The 19,497-nt window shown below is 37.6% G+C and overlaps 1 protein-coding gene across 34 annotated transcripts in view; it reads left to right on the forward strand.

The window, feature by feature from the left end:
* Window positions 1-19,497, forward strand: part of PTPRD (protein tyrosine phosphatase, receptor type D) — a 573,002-nt gene that overhangs the window by 424,459 nt on the left and 129,046 nt on the right. For 26 of the 34 annotated variants that reach the window (XM_018051970.1, XM_018051972.1, XM_018051971.1 and 23 more), the window contains 2 exons: window positions 4,604-4,615; window positions 8,812-8,924. In XM_018051970.1, the coding sequence (XP_017907459.1) occupies window positions 4,604-4,615; window positions 8,812-8,924 (125 nt within the window). The remainder of the gene's footprint in view (window positions 1-4,603; window positions 4,616-8,811; window positions 8,925-19,497) is intronic. The other 8 variants (XM_018051975.1, XM_018051983.1, XM_018051984.1 and 5 more) reach the window with 1 other exon arrangement.

Consider the following 19,497-nt stretch of genomic DNA (forward strand, 5'->3'; position numbering starts at 1 on the left):
TCTCTTTGAGACCCGAGTTCAATTCCTGGATCAGGAAGATCCCCTGGAGAAGGAAACGGCAACCCACTCCAGTATTCTTGCCTGGAGAATGCCTATGGACACAGGAGGCTGGTGGGCTATAGTCCATGGGGTCGTGAGAGTTGGACACAACTTAGCGACTAAACCAGCATCCATCACCGTAACCTTGACCTTCAAAATTAGATGAGAGTGTCTTCATTTTGACTCTGGTTTACATGTTTAATCTGACAATCTTATCTTCATCATTTCTTTTTCCTACTCCTGTAACCCCTTTCATTGGTTTACATTAATTATTCCTACCTGCATTCCTTTGTTCTCTGAATAGATCTTTTTGTTTTTTTCCTTTACTTTTCAAAACATTGCTCCTTTGAATAAGTCTCTTCTGAGGCTGTTTTCCAATTCCATTCCAGGGCTGAGGGAAAAAAAAAAAAAGTCAAGTTGAAGAAGTTTATAATCCTAGTGCATTAAATTACCTATCCTCTTTCAGAATTACAAAGAATGAAGAAAAAAATCATTATTTTTCCTAATCATTACCATTGCTCAATTGTCCACCCCCTACAATGGCTGAAAAGGCAAATGATTGCAGGCCAGAATATCTTAGTTGATGGTTTCAGTCTCCGCCTTCCAGTTTGTGTCTTATTAGCGTGTATGGTAAGAAGCCTGTTGTATTTGATCACTTGGGTCTTGTGTAAGAGCTAAGGCCTGAAAGCTCAAGGTTCCCACATGCCCCAGAACAGGAAAAGATCCTATGTGAGTCCAGGGGGGTAAGAGCTAGTACCCTTTGCTTCTTATGTACTGCACTTATTACCAGAAGAGAATACAATAAGGAAAAAGTAAAAAAATACATGTTTTACAGAAAACAACTCTATGTTGACATCCTGCTGTGGGGGTCAAAGCAGAAAATTGCTTGTTGACAACTGCATTTCTAGATCACATCACATGACATTTGTTATTACTCAGAATGAACAAGATGCTTACCTTTTTAAGTTGCATTTCATTAGGATCTATTTGGCTATCATTAAGTCATGCCACTTAATAGATATGTGCATGTCCTTGTAAACTAGTTATGTAAATATGGAGAAATAAGATTCTAACCTTGGTAATTAAGTTTTCTTTATCCACATGTGCTTGAAAAATAACAACTCAGTTATTTTGATTTTTCCTAATCCTACAAAAAAGGCATCATATTTAAAGATACTATGGCTATTTAAGTTGCATTTTAGTGTATGCATATGTGAGCATTGTCTAAAGCAATTGTTGGGAAATGCACACATCCTCAAATGCTAAGTATATTTAGCTAACCATCTGAAAGCCCATGAAGCATTTCTGAAATAGAAATGCTTGCTTCAGCAGTAAAGAACATTCCTGACTTGAAACTCAAGTAGACCCAACAATGTCCTTCCTGATTATCATGAAACAGTTCAAGAGGAAATCTGTAGGCAATGAATAGTGTCTCTAATAGCTTGGAATCTGAGCAAAGAAAATTATATAACAAACACTATACCTCTCTTTTTAGGTGCTTTTCAGTTTACACACAGGTCATTGGTAATCACTCAGAATTGATTATCATCATTACTATTCTTAAAGTATTTTACTTCCTGTATGCAAATAATACTTTAATAAGGGGGAATGAGTATGTAATACTGTTGACTCCACAGTATCTCGATAATCCTGTTGGTAATATACACCTGTTTACAAGACGACCTTTGTTAGGAATAGGTCTATAGCTGTGGATGGTTTGTCCATATAAAAAAATAAATCTCACTGAGTTGGTTGAGGAGATTTACTTTTATTAATTATAGTAATATGGAATAGCAGTTATTTTCATTTTGCATTCTGTTCATTTGACTTTGTTTTAAATGTGCTAAAACCCATAATACATTGATAATCAATAACAAAACATATCACTGAGGCTTTGTAAGGGTCTTAAAGGACCATCAGAATAGTATTAATGAAATGTTTGGTAGGTTTTGTTAATTTTCCTGCACTAAGATTTTTTTTTTTTTAATTCTGGACTGTATCTGTGATACATGTGCAATGATGTAACAGTTTAAACTTCAGAGAGAAGATGTAGCAAGGTTTAGAAAAAAAGTAAATATGGAAGCAGGAAACCTGAGTTCAAGTCCCAGCCTTGTAACTAGCTGGCTGTAGGGGATAGGAAGTCATGCTAACACTCCAGGCCCTGGTTTCTTCACTTACATTGCATTATGTTTACCTTCAGCGCATGTGTACATTTTCCAAATGACTCTGTGTTGCCCTTCATCTGTCTTCCCCTACATAGAAAAAAGAATTCATAAAGTAACTGAATGGTCTCTGGTGTTCATCTACCCTGCACATCTGCTACATCTGCAAGACTTTTCAGTCATTAGTTCTAAAACTGTTCAGGAATTATTTCTATAGAAAATATTCTTAAAATGTAAATCTATGAAAAGCATTTCAAAATGGATAAGTATTTGTTATATACTATGAAAGGGAAAAATGGATTAGGATGTTAGAAAGCACTAAGGCGTGGTCTAGGCCAAATTATCATTCTTGAATAGTAATAGTCTAATGTGAATGGACACTATAGAGAGTAAATCATTTCCATCCCCACCTCTGCATGTTCATGTGTGAAGACCGTGAGGAAGATATGACTAAGGTATAGACCTTTCCTATTTCCATGGTATCATCAAGGAAAAAAATAGAGTCCAGAATATTTTGAGATGCTATGAAGAAATAGGCATCCACACTGGGCTTTGCCTTCTCACCTTTGAGGAGGTCCTTCTGAAAGCCTTTCTACTCATTCCACAGGCACTTGTCTTGACCCAGCAACTCTCACTCACCCTTTAGAAGTTTACTAAATGAAAGCCTTTCTGAGTGTCCACCTCATGTCCTCTTTTTGCAGTTAAGGCTGCCTTCTTAGGGTCCCCTTCTCTATGCTTCTAAAGCACTTTCTGCTTATCTTTATCATAGAGCCTACTGCATTACTGCCATTGCCCAGTTTCTTGGCTTTCTGCACCCACTAAACTGTAGGTCAAGGACTCCATCTTATTCCCCGTGGTACTTCCTTGTGCTAAGGCGAGTGCATGGTGCAGAGGAACACTGAATAATCAAATTTACAAGCATCAAACAGTGATAGATAAACTTCCCTCCTCTTATTTATTCCATCTCTCATCATCACCTTCATCTTGACTGGCAAGAGCTGTAATGAAATCCTTAGCCTGCAATTTAAATTCCAAAAGACTTTAAACTTATAGATATTTGCACAAACTATGTACCCATGTGCAGTGAGGCTGACATTTCTGTGGCAGAGGAATGAAGCGGAGACTATGCACTGGTTCATTCTCGTATTCAACAGCCTGTCCATATACAAAACTGGCAGTTCACGCAGTATTTCACTCTGTCAGAGAACTAGGTTTTCTTACAACGGATTCACTGATGACTTCACTGATTAAAAATAAGCCAAGTTAGGAACACTTGTAGGATTTTTAAAAACTTGGCGTAACTAGCTAAATCACTTTAAGAATCCAAAGAACCTGTGTGTCTGATATCATTTTTCATTATTCACTTTATGTGTGTGTGTGTTTGTACAGTTTAAATGTGGACTTTGTACTTTTCAAAAGCTATGGACTGGATTACCTTAAGGGAAGATATTGTAGCAATATGGGTGTATAGTTCATTGGCAATGAGGTAGACTTTTGTTTCTTAAAATTGAGAACTCACAAAATATTTTGCAGTTTGCCGCAACATGAAGACTATTTAGATGAATTCCTTTTAGGTGAAGGTTATACTTTCTGCATAAAGAACGTGGTTAAACAGTCCTCATTATTATCACAGGTGAAAGTGCCAATGAGAGTGAGCTGGAAGTGTTCACATACAGTAGTGCCTCTGTGACTAGGAAAATATGGGTCATGTCAGTGGCTGCTAATAAATTGCTTTTCTGGATTAACACAGCTATATAGATGGGTTATGTTCTGTAGATACAATGATGAGTATTATATTTTCCAAAACTGAAAATGTATTTAAGCTTTTACTGGAAAAAAAAGATTTATAATCACCTTACTTGCCAAAATGTGTTTGAAGAACTCATCTCTGCCACTTCATTACCTTGTGGTATATTATACAGTTGTGCAAATTTTTCTGCAGGTCAGTGCAATTTGCAGGTATTTTAAAGGAACAATGTACTTCTTAAAGAAGAATGTTTTTAACGAACTAAATTTCTTATATGGGATAATGTTATTTTCCCATTAAGTACATTAGTTGTTGTCTCATGGCATGTTTTTTAAAAATCAAATAATATCTCCACCATCAAACTCTTCCTAGGATATAATTAACTGTGGCAGCGTTTTGTAGGTTGATGAATAAAAGTGAGTCTGACATTAACACACACACAAATGCTTTGCTTGCCCATGTACTCGCATGTCCTGCATTTGCTTCATGATTAGAGGCCTTGAAATATTTTGATATGCTATCATTTTCTAATGTGTGTCAGTGTATGTCCCTAATTATGAGCTGTTAAATCTTGGTTGTCATGGTTACTCTTGTTACCTTGGCCAACTAACATTTAGCCTCTCTTTTTCTTTTTTGCTGCATTAAAATGGAGCAGTAAACCTGACAGGTGAGGAATAGAGAACAAACCCCTTTAATGCTCAGTACAAAAAAAAAAGGGTAGACTTTGGAGGTATTGAGGGGGTAATGGTGGAGGCTGGATATAAAAGATGAAACTGGCAAAGGGAACATGGACAAAGCCTAGGTATAAAAAGTAATTTTGATACTAAAATGATTCAGGAAGGAGTAGTTTTATCTATATATGATGCTAAAATAGATTATTTAAAGGTAGGTTTAGAAGGTAGTAAAACATGTCTCAGTTTTGTTTGTAGTCAAGGTTAAATGAGCATTTGTATGTGTTAATGTGAATCATTTTCGTTTTGTTTGTTTTTACTGAAAGTATGATCTCAAGACCCTTTGTACAGGAATACTAACATTTTTATACCCTAATATTGATGGCAGTAGTTCAGTAAAAATTTATATTTAATTCTAAATTATTTTCCCTGTCCTCCAGCCTTGAAGAATAATAGGGATAATAATCATTCCTATGTTGCTTGCTTATTTACGCTTATTTATTGATCAGTCCAAGCTAACCTTTCAGCTTTCTAACACACACACACACACACCTATATATGAATTCCTGATTAAAATTAAGCAAAGGATCTCAATGCCCAGCTAACCTGCCTCCCTTCCAGTGTTGTCTCCATAGAGAACCACTGGAATACAAGTAGCAAGAGCATCAGCATCACCTAGGAACCTGATAGAAACACAAATTGTTGATCCCACTGACCTCAGACCAGTTTCTGACCTCAGAAACTCTGGGGAGTTGGTCCAGCAGCCTGTAGTTTAACAAGCCCTCTTGGGTGACTCTGATGCATACCAGAGAATCACCGCTGCATTATTTTCCTTAAAACCACGTAACGCTGGTCAACAAGCTGTGTTACACTTTCACCGACAGCAAACTTTGAGTACCTCAGAGAAGCTATGCTTGTCATTAATCCAGCAGAAAAACACATGCAAAATAGTTTTTTTAAGGCAAAAGTGAAAACACTTTGAATCCATTTAATATGCTCAGAGATTTACCTCTCACTATAAAACTGTCCACATTTCACAATTTCATCACTACCTTCTTGTTCTATCAAGAGAGTTGGACCAAAACTTAACATCTAACCCTCCTCCCCTGTTTTATAAGTGAAGAAATTAAATAAGTTAGGTTTGTAGTTGACTTACCCGAGGAGCTACAGACCAGTAGTGGCAAAGTTGGGCTTCTGTTCTTGATGATGTCAGAATCATTGTGAACTGATTTCTTTGAAATCTCTATTAATAGTAAATACATTTTTTCCAAAAGCCTGTATGTATATGTCTGAATATTTTTGTTCCAAATACAATAGATATGATCTTCCACACAATGTCCCTGCGTTTTTGCTCCCCACTTTACATGTAGATCAGGGAAGACTAGATGAAAATAAAACCCCACGGAGACCATAGAGCAGAGCTTTTGTTGTACATTGTTCACAGCCCAAATAAACACATACTTTTATACAGTTAGCATTTTCTGCCATATCTGAAATGGCATGTGCTTTTTTATTTTCACACAGATAATACCTGCCCATGTTAGATACTTCTTGCTGTGAGAAATAAACTTACCCTAGGAATTCATAATTCTGATAGAAAAAATAGCAAGGCAATATTCAGAATCTGTTTCTAGTCACTATTTGTTATTTTTTTCTAGTTGAGAATAATGAGATCTCCAAAAACTTAGCGGAAAAAAAGAAATGTCACTCTTATGTTCACACTGGGCTTGAGTTAGACCATTATATGCCATTTAATACATTGTAATAGTAAATTTCATTTTTAAAAAACGATCGTTGTTTCTGATGATGATCAAACTCTTCATCCTGCAAATCTTCCTTAGAAATTCTTTGTTAGAAAACTCACATTTTAACACATTTCTGTTTAGAAACCACACAGTAAAGTGTGGGCAGTCAGAATTACCCGTGTGGTGATCATCACTACTAAATGAAGCAGAATGAAGTTTAAACAGCTGATTTTTCCTAGCTGGCTAGGAGCTTTGGAAACTGGTTTCTTAGAGATTATCTTATTTCGACAGATTGAGGGACAAGTTAGTTATTAAATGTCAGGACACCCCTCCCACTTATTACAAGAGTGACTTGTCATTTTAGTCTCATGATATGGGTTTCTCAAGACGCACTGGGCAACCAGATAGGATTTTAGCTTTCCTGTTACCAAAGAAATTGACTAAATGTCTTTACAGAGTGTTCTTTTTTCTCCCTCTGCCTCACCACCACTCAATCTTGTCCTCAGTGCAACAGAAGATAAGGAGGATGTCCCCCAATACCTGTAATAGTCAGTCAGTGTCTTGCCCAGATAGTTCTTCATGTGGCTTCCGTAATACTGCAAGAATGACTGTAGAGCAATTCTGAAAAGGGATACAAATCCAGATTTTAGGCATCGGTTCTGGCACATAAGTGGACAAAAAAAAAGTGCCAGACTGTGAAAAGATCAAAACCTGAGAAGGGCTACTGGGATTACTTGGAAAAGACCAACCATATGTTTTTTACACTTGAGATTGATTGACTGGCCAAACTTGGTGGTGTTTTGTTAACCAGTTTATCTTCGATAGTAAAGCATGTCTCTGTATCGTGAGGCTAACACCCACAGCATAAACACAGTCACGTTTTCTACTCTGCAAGTGGTTGTCCTCTCCTCCTTTCACATCGTCTTCTTAGCCCCTTTTTCTCTTCATCCTCATCCGTCTCTCACCAGCTTTCCATCTCTTCCTTTTCTCTCCTTCTCGTTTTCCACTCCACATGACTGGAGCTGCCAGTTCGTCTGACACGCCTCCAATTCACTGCTTTCCCCTGACTAGTAGTATATTTGGCAGTATGCTGTCCTAAGGCTATACTTGAGGATTTTAGGTAGAAACAGTAAATCCTGAGACAGGTTAATCCAAGGTTCTGAGAGAACAACGTGTCTAACAGGACTCACCCCCCCAAAATTCATCGCACTGAGAACGTTTTGCCAAAGGCATTGCACTTGAGCAAATCAAGTATACTTTCCCTTCGCATCAATCTTCCCTTCATCCTCTGGTTGGTTTCATTCTATACAGATGAGCAGAGATGGGAAGAAAGGCTATTTAACAGGAGCCCTCTAGCTAACCATGGAACGACCTGGGTGGCACTGAATGAGAGCCCATTGCCACAGCAACACTAATGAGCTGTACCACAGTCATATCAAAAAGGGACAGAGAGAGTTCCCACCCACTGCTGCACCCTCCTCCCAGATAAGAATGTCTTTGCTCTGAGCAGGGTGAGATGCTATGATTATGACTCCAGCCTGGAGATTGCTGGAATCTTTATTGGGAAGAAACCACTGTTTGAAAAGTTCTCCCTTAGTTAAGTGAGTTTTTAATCTAATTCAACCTTAAGGAAAATATTTAGGTACCACTCTGTGATTATTTGTCTGGAAAAAAACATGGATAAAGCAGTCTTATGAAAAACCCGACATTTGTTGCATAGACATTTTTAAAAATTGCATCATGACACCTTAGGCAAAGATACTTACCTTGACACCATAAACAGGCAACATGGCTTTTTCCTTGGAATTTAAAAGAGAAAAAGGATGTTGGTTGGTGTGGTCCTGATTCTTCTTCCAGGTATTAGGGTAACTTGAACTCTTAGAAATACACTTGCTGTATTTATCTGCTTATGGGAAAATCCAATGCAGGTTCACTTTGTAGTCACCAGTCATGAATCCTGCAGGAAAAAGGAGTGGGGGCAGATTTAGCTGTTTAGCTTGAGGCCAAGTAGTTTCTGAGTTTATTTCCATGGTAACTACACTCATAGTATTGGTTATTAGGGTTGCTCTATCCTTTTCCTCCCAAAGAGAGCTAGTGGACAAGGAAGAAAAGCTGAACAAGTTGCCAAACCTATCTCACCAGCACCTCCTTATAAAGGCAGAGTCTCTGAATTATTTAATTCTAGAGCTAAAGGAGGACTTAGAGATCATCCACTTAAGATTTTCAGACTTGAGGAAATACTGTAGGCCAGGAGAGAAAAAAGTTAGCTTAACAAAGTCAGAAAGGTCAGAAAATTTTCAAACTACAAATGGAAAGGGGGGAGGGGCGGTGTGGGCCGGGGTGGGGAAGGGTAGGGTGGCAACTCATGCATAATTGTTTGCTTTTTTAAAAAAGGTTTCAGGTTTTTTTGGTTGTTTTATTCTTAAATTTTTATTCTCTCCCTATAGGAAGAGGGCAGAATCTGACTCTAGAAAGAGCAGCATACCAAACAGTAAGGAGGTCCCTTCACACCATCCGACAGACCCAGTAGAACTGAGGCGCCTTAATTTCCAAACACCAGGTAAGAAGCACGACTCATCTTGTCCAGAACACAGTGTTTCCTGAAAGTTTTATAGCGCCAATGACATCGCCATGAGAGGTGACTGTATCACTTTATTTCAAACAGTTGTTTATCTTCCTTCTTTATTATTACTGAGACTCAGCAAAACATATGTCTTGAAAGGAAATTATATTCTTTGTGAAAATCTGAGGTGGGATAGAAAAAGGAAAAAAATAATAATTTCCCTTCAAATTTTGGAAAACCTAAAGTCTTAAAAATATTTGCCATTTTTATGAGCTTATTATTAGCACAGTTGATTATTTTCAGTGACACCTATCCGGAAAGAATCCAGTTTCTTATCTTATAAAGTGACTGAGTGGATGGATGGAATGTTACCTCATTCATCTCATTGGGAAACAATATATTTTTAAAAATCTATTTCCCTATTAATTTGTGTCTGTGTTATTCTGAAAGAAAGGGGAGGGGAAGAGAAAAGGGAAAAAATTTGTATGTTACCTTTACTAAATTTCAGTAACCAGTTTAGGTTTCTTGCTGAGGAGATGCTCAGAGTGATTGAGGATAAGAAATATATGCTTGTTTCTTAAAGAACATTAAGTGCTTCAACAGAGGAAAAATATTATTCCTGCTGAGGTGTGCTTTGTTCAGCATTGTTAATGCAAGGCTAACTCCATTTTGCCTTTTTTCACCTAAATCTTATTTATGCCAAAATGATGAATGGTAGAGAGAGCTAAACTATACAACTGAGTAGCATTGTCCCAGTACCTAATGAAAATGAAAAAAATTAGAGAGCTGATCTAAGAAGCCCATTTGATGACAATTTGATGGTAGTATTGTATGCCAAACTGTTTGAAAGTTTTCTGTGTCAAATGGATATTCTACTCATTACGGTATACCACAGATTTACTAAACTACACATTTTCAGTGAATTGCTTGGAATTGAAAGGGCACAGTTTACTGTATTTAGCATATGTGTTATTTTACATGTAGATATGCCATAGTAACTAGTAACTATCCAGTTAAAAGAAATGCCTGGAATTTTAAATGTGGCTCTACCAATCACCATAGATGTGGGCTTTTAAAAAAAATTTTTTCTATCTCAAATGAGGTTTATTCTTTAAAAAGCAAAGATATACCTTCATCAGCATGAAAGTTGAAAGAAATTTTCCATATAACTAAATTTCTCCTGATGGGCATTTATTTAAGAGGCTTAGTATAAAGGCAAGGTTAGCAGCAAAATAGAGCCAGTGGGAGTGCTATCCCTCATCACCCCAGCACCAAGAGAGTGACACCCGAATGGCTACAGTGCAGAAAGGGTTACTAGCAGAGTGCTGGTGGCTACAAGGGAAATACCAGTGCCTTCAACCAACATATCTCCATATTCAAGAACGCTAATAAGAATCTAATTTCCCCAATGTATGTGGGAGTATTAGATCCCTTTATAGAGTAGAACATACTAAGTTCCATATAAGTCACTAGAAAGAATGACGGGGTATAATTGAAGTGAACTTGCTTTTATCAACAACAGCTTTAACAAAATAAAATGGGGACTTAGTCATGTCCAACTCTTTACAGCCCCATGGACTGTAGCCCACCAGGCTCCTCTGTCCATGGAATTCTCCAGGCAAGAATACTGGAGTGGGCAGCCATTCCTTCTCCAAGAGATCTTCCTGACCCAGGGATCAAACCTGCATTGATCTCCTGCATTGCAGGCAGATTCTGTACCATTTGAGCCATTTAACTAAGATTAAACTTACCTCAAATGGATAGTGGAATAAAGTGGGCAAACAGTAAAAAGGAGAGAGGTGGTTTAAGAGGAATAAAATAAAACAGGAGAAATTGTCCCAAGATCCTAGCACGTGTATTCATCAAGGCAGCGCTACTCTGTCACCGCCTGCTCAGTTAAGCAGTCTAGTTAAGTCTTGGTTTGTTGAAATAGTGTGTGTGCCTCCCAAGCTCTAGAATGTGGCCTGCTGTCATGAAAATCTGATGTTAACAAAGAAAATAGACTCAGGTGTTAATGTGAAATTCGTAGGGAATGTTTCAGTTTGCTTCAGCCAGTGTGGATTCTAGCCGGTGGCTATGAATTTAATTACTTGCTGATAGGATAAGAGCAGAAGTTGGGATTGTTAACCAAGTAGCTTTATTGTGCTAATCCTCCCTGATTTGTACATAATCAAGGGCTTTGCTGGATGATCAAATAAAATGATTCTTTTATTCTAAAACACTTTTCTTAGGTATTGCCCAGGAAGCAATTTTAATTTTTACTTATATTTTTGGATTTTAAACCATTCACCCTTCAGTTTCTGAAATGTGCTTTTATATACATCATACCTTTGTGTATATAGTTATATACAACTATTATATAATATGGCAATGTTACTTAATGGTATACATAAGTAGAGACGTAACAATCCATGATTTTCAATGAAATCAGAAACTTGTGATTTATGTAACCAGCCCCTAGCACAGAATTTGATCTTGAAAGCAAATTGATTTCTACTTCTGATGAGTCTGTTGTGGATGATAAAATGTCAAACTAACATTATCATTTGAAATTCAGTAGATCTTTCAGAAGGTAAAGGAAGCTTATTGCTTAGTTCACTGATTCTTAATTCTACTTTCCTTTAAAAAAACAATCATCTTGTAAATTAAAAATCTATTTACATTTTGAGTTACTTATTTTTGTTGGAGCGTCTGGATTTAAAGAGCCAGATCTTTTTCCAAAATGCTGCTTCATATTCAAAAGATATTGAAACATACATACAAAATTTCTTATAGATACAGTATTTGGCATTAAGTACTTCAAAGAATTATTTCCCTAATTGTAGTACCACAAACACATATGTCTCTGGGTCTGGGAAGGAAAAAGGGTCAGAATTTTGTCTCTAGGCACTCAGTTGGACACAATTTGAAAACAGAGAAATCTGTTCTTCTCATGATACCGTCTCTGCGAAGTTGTGGGATGTGGAGAGGAACTTTGCTTTAAGCATACTTGCCAAATTTGGGGTGATAATAGGTCCTTCTGTTTGTTAAACACTGTATTCAAGCATCTAGACGGAACTAGAAATGCTCGCCCTTTGCAAATTAAGAGCAGGTACCTCTGCTTGTAGGTATTTTCCATGAATATATTTATCTGTCTGTTAAGGATTTCAGATGACAGTATGCAGCCAGGTTGTAATTGTGAGAACCTGAACTGCCTAATCTCTTAAGAGACTATGGTTTACAACAGTGACATCACTTAATGGTCTGCAGGGACAGTCAGAACTGGTGTGGAATATGTCAGTTGAAGGGATCATTTAGCGAAGGTGAGACTTACAACCTCAAGTGGATAATGGAATAAAATGGACACAATGAGTAAGTGAGGGAAGAGATGTAGTAGAAGAATGTTCTAGAATTAGTAACTAGTCATCAATTTTTATAAATCTTTAAGATCTGTGAAGGAAGGGAAGATAATACTCACTTATAAAAGATGCTTTTAATGAAACCCCTATTTAAGCCTTACACATCTCTGTGGACAGTGGTAACTGGATATGTGTTAGGATGGCTGATAGATGAGTTACATGTTAAACAAAAGTGAACTACTTTTTGGGTGGGAAGAAAGCTTTTCTTATAAAAAGAAATTCTAAGTTACTTTATAATCGGCCCATCAATATTTCTTATGTATAAAAGTAGCACATGTTTACTGAGGAAATTTTTTTTTAATAGAAAGTAAGCTTAACAATGGGAGAAGGCAATGGCATCCCACTCCAGCACTCTTGCCTGGGAAATCCCATGGGCGGAGGAGCCTGGTAGGCTGCAGTCCATGGGGTCGCGAAGAGTTGGACATGACTGAGCGACTTCACTTTCACTTTTTACTTTCATGCATTGCAGAAGGAAATGGCAACCCACTCCAGTGTTCTTGCCTGGAGAATCCCAAGGACTGGGGAGCCTGGTGGGCTGCCGTCTATGGGGTTCCACAGAGTCAGACACGACTGAAGTGACTTAGCAGCAGCAGCAAGCTTAACAATAGTTATACTTAGGTGATGGCTATATAGTTGTACAGTGTATTATTTAAATTTTGTGTGTGATCTTTATAAGTTGTAAAAGGCAAAAAAAATACTTTTGGAAAAGAAAAATTATTCTTTATCTCACTTTTTCTTCTTTTGACATATTTAAAATAAAATGTAAATGATTTCCTATACTCTCAATTTTACTCTCCAGAAATATCTACCCTAAGGAGTTTCATGCATATATTTCCAGAATTTTTTGTATATACAGTTCTTTAAATGATAATATATATAGCAGGTATATAGATACAGATGCATTTACATAAAATTTCCTATTTTAATATATAACTACATTTTCCAAGCTAATACATGAAGTTTTATCTCCTTTAACAGCTGATGGCATTGATGATATTCTGTTCAACAGATGTCACAAAATATATCATCTGAGTCCTTATTAATGGAGGCTAACTCATTTCCTGCATTTTGCTCTTACAAAACATACTATACTGAGCAGTCCTGAGCCCAGACCTTTTCACATTGCTGTTATTTCTGAATGATGGGCACCTGGGAGTGTGATGGCTGAGCCCTAGGGCAGGCACATTTTACTTTACCATTTTGATAGAGATCGTCAGTGATGGATATTTTTGAAATACTGTAAAAAGCCTTACCTACTGAGTAGCCCATCTGGGAGGTGGCCTCTAGAATTGGACACAATGACTAAAATATAATATTGTCAAAAGATGGTGATTTCTAAGAAAACCAAAACATTACTGGTATGTGGTCCTATTTCTATTTTTTTCCAACACAGCAAATTTAGAAGTTCAGCATCTTAAAGAAATAAGCTTTCTTTCTAGTATTAAAAAAAAAAGTAAAGGAACACGTAACTAATACCATCTTGCGGCATGCTAGTCAGCATCTTTCTTTGTGCCTGCAGACTTCTCCCTCAGACCAATCCACTTTGCTCTGAATTGTTTAGATTTTTTATTTTTTTCCTAAAAAATTTTTTCTTCCAGTATCTGTACCCCTTACTTAGAATCCTCTCTCCCCCTACTCCCAATTTTTATTTTTTTCCACACAAAAACAAAACTCTAGACTTTGTACTTGCACCTTTTAGGAAAAGAGATTTAAAAATTGATCAGATGGTACAATGTACAAACCTCATTTTCATTCCATGAATGACCTTAATATGTTTTGCCCTAAAGCATACATGGACGGTAGATGATTGATGGGCTGTGAAAAACAAAAACAAACTCATAAAATGTTAACGTATCAGAAACAGCAGTATCAGCAACAGAAATGTCTGCATAGCAGCTGAGTGATTTTGAAAGCTCTTGAGGCATCTCTTCTGATGCACCAGTAGTATTAACTGGATCAGTGCTAAAAAAAATCAATTTTCATACATATCTCCTTATATTTTATTTTGTACTGTAGGAAACGTAGTCATATACCTAAATGAATAATACTAGATATACTCTTTTTGTATTTCAGAAACATTGGTTCTTTGCATCTAAATGCTAAATTTCCAATATAAAGGAACACGGTTTGTTCAAATCCTGCATTTTGAGAAATCCTACATAAAAATAAATTTTAATTATGTCATTTAGTGCTCACCTGACAAAGCACTCTTGGAGTACCTTTCCCTTAATGATGATCCTAGTCATGGATTAAGTCAAAATGTCATTGTCGTACTAAGAAGCAATTATACCTTACAAATCAATGTTCTCTTTTGTCTTTAATTCACCATTCATTTGTGAGGCAAATTGTAAACATAGAGTATTTATAGTTATTGAAGTTATGCTAAGTAGTTCATAAATGATGTGAAAAGCTGTCAAATATTTTGTAAACTAAGTTGCTATGATTTATTAAGTCAGGTAGGTATAATTCTGATTTGATGAACAAAATAACGTTTCTCTGTTCCATGGCCACGACCTCTTCAGTCTTTATCACAATATGTTAAGGAAAACCATGAAGACAGTGTTACTACATTATCACACATGAATATTAACAGCAAAGTCATCTAAGAGATGTTCCACCACTATTAGTGACCCCAAAGCCTCCAGTTAACAAAGTTGTTATGAGGTTTTAAAGTATCTACTGGCATTTAATGCAGTGTTTAAAAAATAAGGCAAGTATTTGATAAACATTTCTCTATATATAAAAAATTCATTTGAAACTTAATATTGGTTAGAGTACTGGCCTCATAAAATAGAACATTTGAAAAGCAAAAACATGATATTTCAGGGGGGGGTTGAAAACGTGTGCTGTATAGCACTACAGTTTTTAACATGAACTAAATGTATACATGTAACATATTTTCATGGACGCTCACAATGTCTTGGTAAGACATAACAAAAAAAACAGGTGTGTGTATGAGTGTCCTTTACTTGTTCCCCACCACCAACACAAGCATGCCTTCTAAATGAAGCGAATATATGATTTTAGTGTGACCTTGGTCTGGCCTCTTTTCTACTGGGCCATGAGCTTCAAGAGACCCTGTGCAGAGAGGTGACAGGCCTGAGGCCAGCATCTTAACTCAGGTAGCCCTGAGCCCCATCAGGGTTTAGCTGCTGACCAGCTGGGTTATTAGGCAAGCCACTTTCCCTGTCTGAGCTTCTGGTTTCCTCAGATGTAACTCAGGATAATCTGGTAAAGATATACCAAAATAAGGCATACTAAGCACCTGGCACATAGTAAGAGGTAATTCCTTTAGATTTAAAGTTCAGTTCACATTTATTGGGCTTCCCTGGTGGCTCAGAGCTTAAAGCGTCTGCCTGCAATGCGGGAGACCTGGGTTCGATCCCTGGGTTGGGAGGATCCCCTGGAGAAGGAAATGGCAACCCACTCCAGTATTCTTGCCTGGAGAACCCCTGGACGGAGGAGCCTGGTGGGCTACAGTCCACGGGGTCGCAAAGAGTCGGACACGACTGAGCGACTTCACTTTCTCAAACTGAGAATAGTTTATGATGCCATGTTACTGCATGAACAGTCCAGTTTCACAACTCCATATTTATGTATGTGACACCACTCTCCCAGGGATGTTCAATGATTTAAGAGATAGCATAGCATAATGAGAAGCTCCCTGAATGAGAACTGGCAAGGTGGGCCATAGTGTACTGATAAAGATGGCCTTGATCAAGTCCTTCTGCTCCTCTGAGCTTCATTTGCCCTCCTAGTGGACTTAATTGGAGAGGAGTGGGGATGGAGGGTGAACCATGGGGGAAGTGCACACTGCCCAGTCCCACACACAATCCTCAGCGTCTCTCCTAGTGACACACATATGCTGCCTCTCACTTTCAGCATTCTTAGATTTTCATTCACACACCAAAGGAACATTCCGCTCTTCTAAAACAGAGGTCACTGTTAGCCACATGTGGCCTCCAAAGGTCTTTTCTTTGACCCCCACAGGATTTCAACAAGATTTTTAATCAATAGTGGAAAAGGAGGAAAGCAACATAATTGTCTGGGTTTTCAGTTGCTACTGAAAGCCTGAGAAGCCTCATCCTCTTGGCTCTGTAGTATCACTTGGAAGATATCTGCTAGAGCTTTCCAACCTTCTAGAAGCTCTCCACAGTCTATAGCATCCCTAAGGATAATCCTGACACTGAAAGAGAACATCAGCTGCCATTCATCACAAGTGTATTTTTTTTAAATAGGGAAATATTTCTCTTTCCTGAGACTTCATATTGAAAGTAGAGAAATGAAAACCAGTCCTAGGCGATTCCTAGTTGCACAAAAATGGGGAGGAATACATTTTTTGTGAGTGTTTACTATTCAGTATCTGTTGACATTTTTACTTCTTTTCCTAACTGACTTGGGCCCTTTAGCACTGGAAACTTTGCCCCCTGCTTTAGACGATCATAACCTCAATTCCAGAAATAAAACAGTAGAAGAATGCCAAACTCACATATGATTTTGTTACTTACTATGGGCTAAATAATAATGGGCTAAAATATACAGATCATTTAACTTTCCTAGTCTTCAGAACTCTTTTATAAAATGAAAATGCTGGACTAAGTAATGTCTCAGTTCAGTTCAGTTCAGTCGCTCAGTCAAGTCCGACTCTTTGCGACCCCATGAATCGCAGCACGCCAGGCCTCCCTGTCCATCACCAACTCCCGGAGTTCACTCAAACTCACGTCCATCGAGTCCGTGATGCCATCCAGCCATGTCATCCTCTGTCGTCCCCTTCTCCTCCTGCCCCCAATCCCTCCCAGCATCAGTCTTTTCCAATGAGTCAACTCTTATCATGAGGTGGCCAAAGTACTGGAGTTTCAGCTTTAGCAGCATTCCTTCCAAAGATATCCCAGGGCTGATCTCCTTCAGAATGGACTGGTTGGATCTCCTTGCAGTCCAAGGGACTCTCAAGAGCCTTCTCCAACACCACAGTTCAAAAGCATCAATTCTTCGGCACTCAGCCTTCTTCACAGTCCAACTCTCACATCCATACATGACTACTGGAAAAACCATAGCCTTGACTAGATGGAACTTAGTCGGCAAAGTAATGTCTATGTCTACGGCACCATTATTTTTAAAGTTTTACATCTTATAAGGAAGCCATTACACAGTTACTATCAAAAAAAAAAAAAAGTAGCCATCCTGTTTTTTCCTCCAACCTAAGGCAGATTTCATTGACTACATCTGTCATTTTTCATGTTGACAGTGTGCATTGTTGATATCATAACTCCATAATGAAAACTCTGCTCTGATGCAATGGGTGCCTTCCTTTAAAATGCATTTATGTTGTGCATTTGTAGCTTTGAACTGATGAGGTCGAGACCCTAGCAAGTCCTCATCAGCTGTGAATTGCACTTCAAGTTCTTTGCTGCTAATAATAGCTAAAGCACTAAAGCTTCCTAAGCGAGACTTAAAGCAGATTCAAGGGTATCAACAGGAGAAAGCTGATCTCATTCTTATATACTCTAATATGATTTTTGAATGAAAAAAGTTTCAGGCCCTCCCCCAAAAAATCCTCAAAGGACTGAAACATATTACTGGGGAATTCTAAAAATGTCAAAGTCTGGCTCCCATATCCAGATATTCTGAGTTAATTGGTCAGGTGAGCAGCCTGGAAAGAAGGGATTTTAAAGCACCTCAAAAGATGCTAATGTGAAAACACTGTTTTAATAAAAACATTGGTTCCCAGACTGTGAGCAGTGACCAGGTTGCCAAACAAAAGAGTGAAAAAATACTTTGGTGAGGTCATTCATAATTTTCTCAGTGTCTCCTGTTTCATTCAGATTCTAACATACTTGATTATATCCTGTAAACTGTATTTCCACATTGGACAATGGAGAAGTTTAGGAAGAATTATATAATAGCATTTTGCAACAGATCCTTGGTGATTATTTTCTGAAATGAGCTAGAGAGTTTCATGTTAAATAATAAATGCTGGAGAGGGTGTGGAGAAAAGGGGACCCTCCTACTCTTGGTGGGAAAGTAAATCAGTGCACTATGGCGAACGGCGTGGAGGTTCCTTAAGAAAAAGCTGACGATATATCCAGAGAAAACTAATTTGAAAAGACACATGCACCCGCAATGTTCATAACAGCACTATTTACAATAACCAAGACACAGAAGAAATCTAAAATGCCCATCGACAGATTAATGGATAAAGAAGATGTTGTGTGTGTGTGTTTGTATACATACACACACACATACACACTGGAGTATCTTAGCCATAGAAACGAATGAAATACTATTTGCAGCAACATGGATGCACCTAGAGATTATCATACTGTACTAAGTGATGTCAGACAAAGACAAATAACATATCACTTATGTGTCAAATCTAAAGTATACAAATAGGCTTATTTACTAAACAGAAACAGCTTCACAGATATAAAAAGCAAACTTATAGTTACCAAAGAGGAGAGGATGGGGGAGGAGTAAATTAGGAGTTTCAGTTCAGTTGCTCAGTGGTGTCCAGCTCTTTGCAACCCCATGAACTGCAGCAAATACAAACTTGGTCAGTCGTGCCCCACTCTTTGTCACCCTGTCCAGCTCCTCTGTGCATGGAATTCTCCAGGCAAGAACACTGGAGTGGGTAGCCATTCCCTTCTCCAGTGGCTCTTTCCAACCCACGATTGAACCTGGATCTCCAGCATTGCAGACAGAGTATTTTACTAACTGAGCCACCAGGGAAGCCCAACATGCAAGTTTCTAGTCTATAGCACAGGGAACGATATTCAATATATTGTAATAAACAATAAATGGGGAAAAGTGTAAAAAAGTATATATACACATATAACTGAATCATTTTGTTGTATACCAGAAACTAACAGAACACTGTAAATCAACTACACTTTAAAAAAATAATAATGAAAATAAATGAGTTTCATCTTAGAGGAGTTTCATCCCAGATCTATTCTTTAGCATAATTTTTATGTTGACATTTACTTATTTTGAATACATACATGATATGCATATATATACATCATATATTCTTATGATATAAGGTAATTTGGCTAGCTAAAAAAATGTGCTAAACTTCATTGAAAAAATTGACAATTGCATAATTCTCTATTTTGTAGACTATAAATGTTCCTCACCCCTCAAAGAAAAGATACAGTTACATTTAAAACCTTCAC

Source organism: Capra hircus, chromosome 8 (genome assembly GCF_001704415.2).
Source record: "Capra hircus breed San Clemente chromosome 8, ASM170441v1, whole genome shotgun sequence".
Classification (NCBI taxonomy): domain Eukaryota; kingdom Metazoa; phylum Chordata; class Mammalia; order Artiodactyla; family Bovidae; genus Capra; species Capra hircus.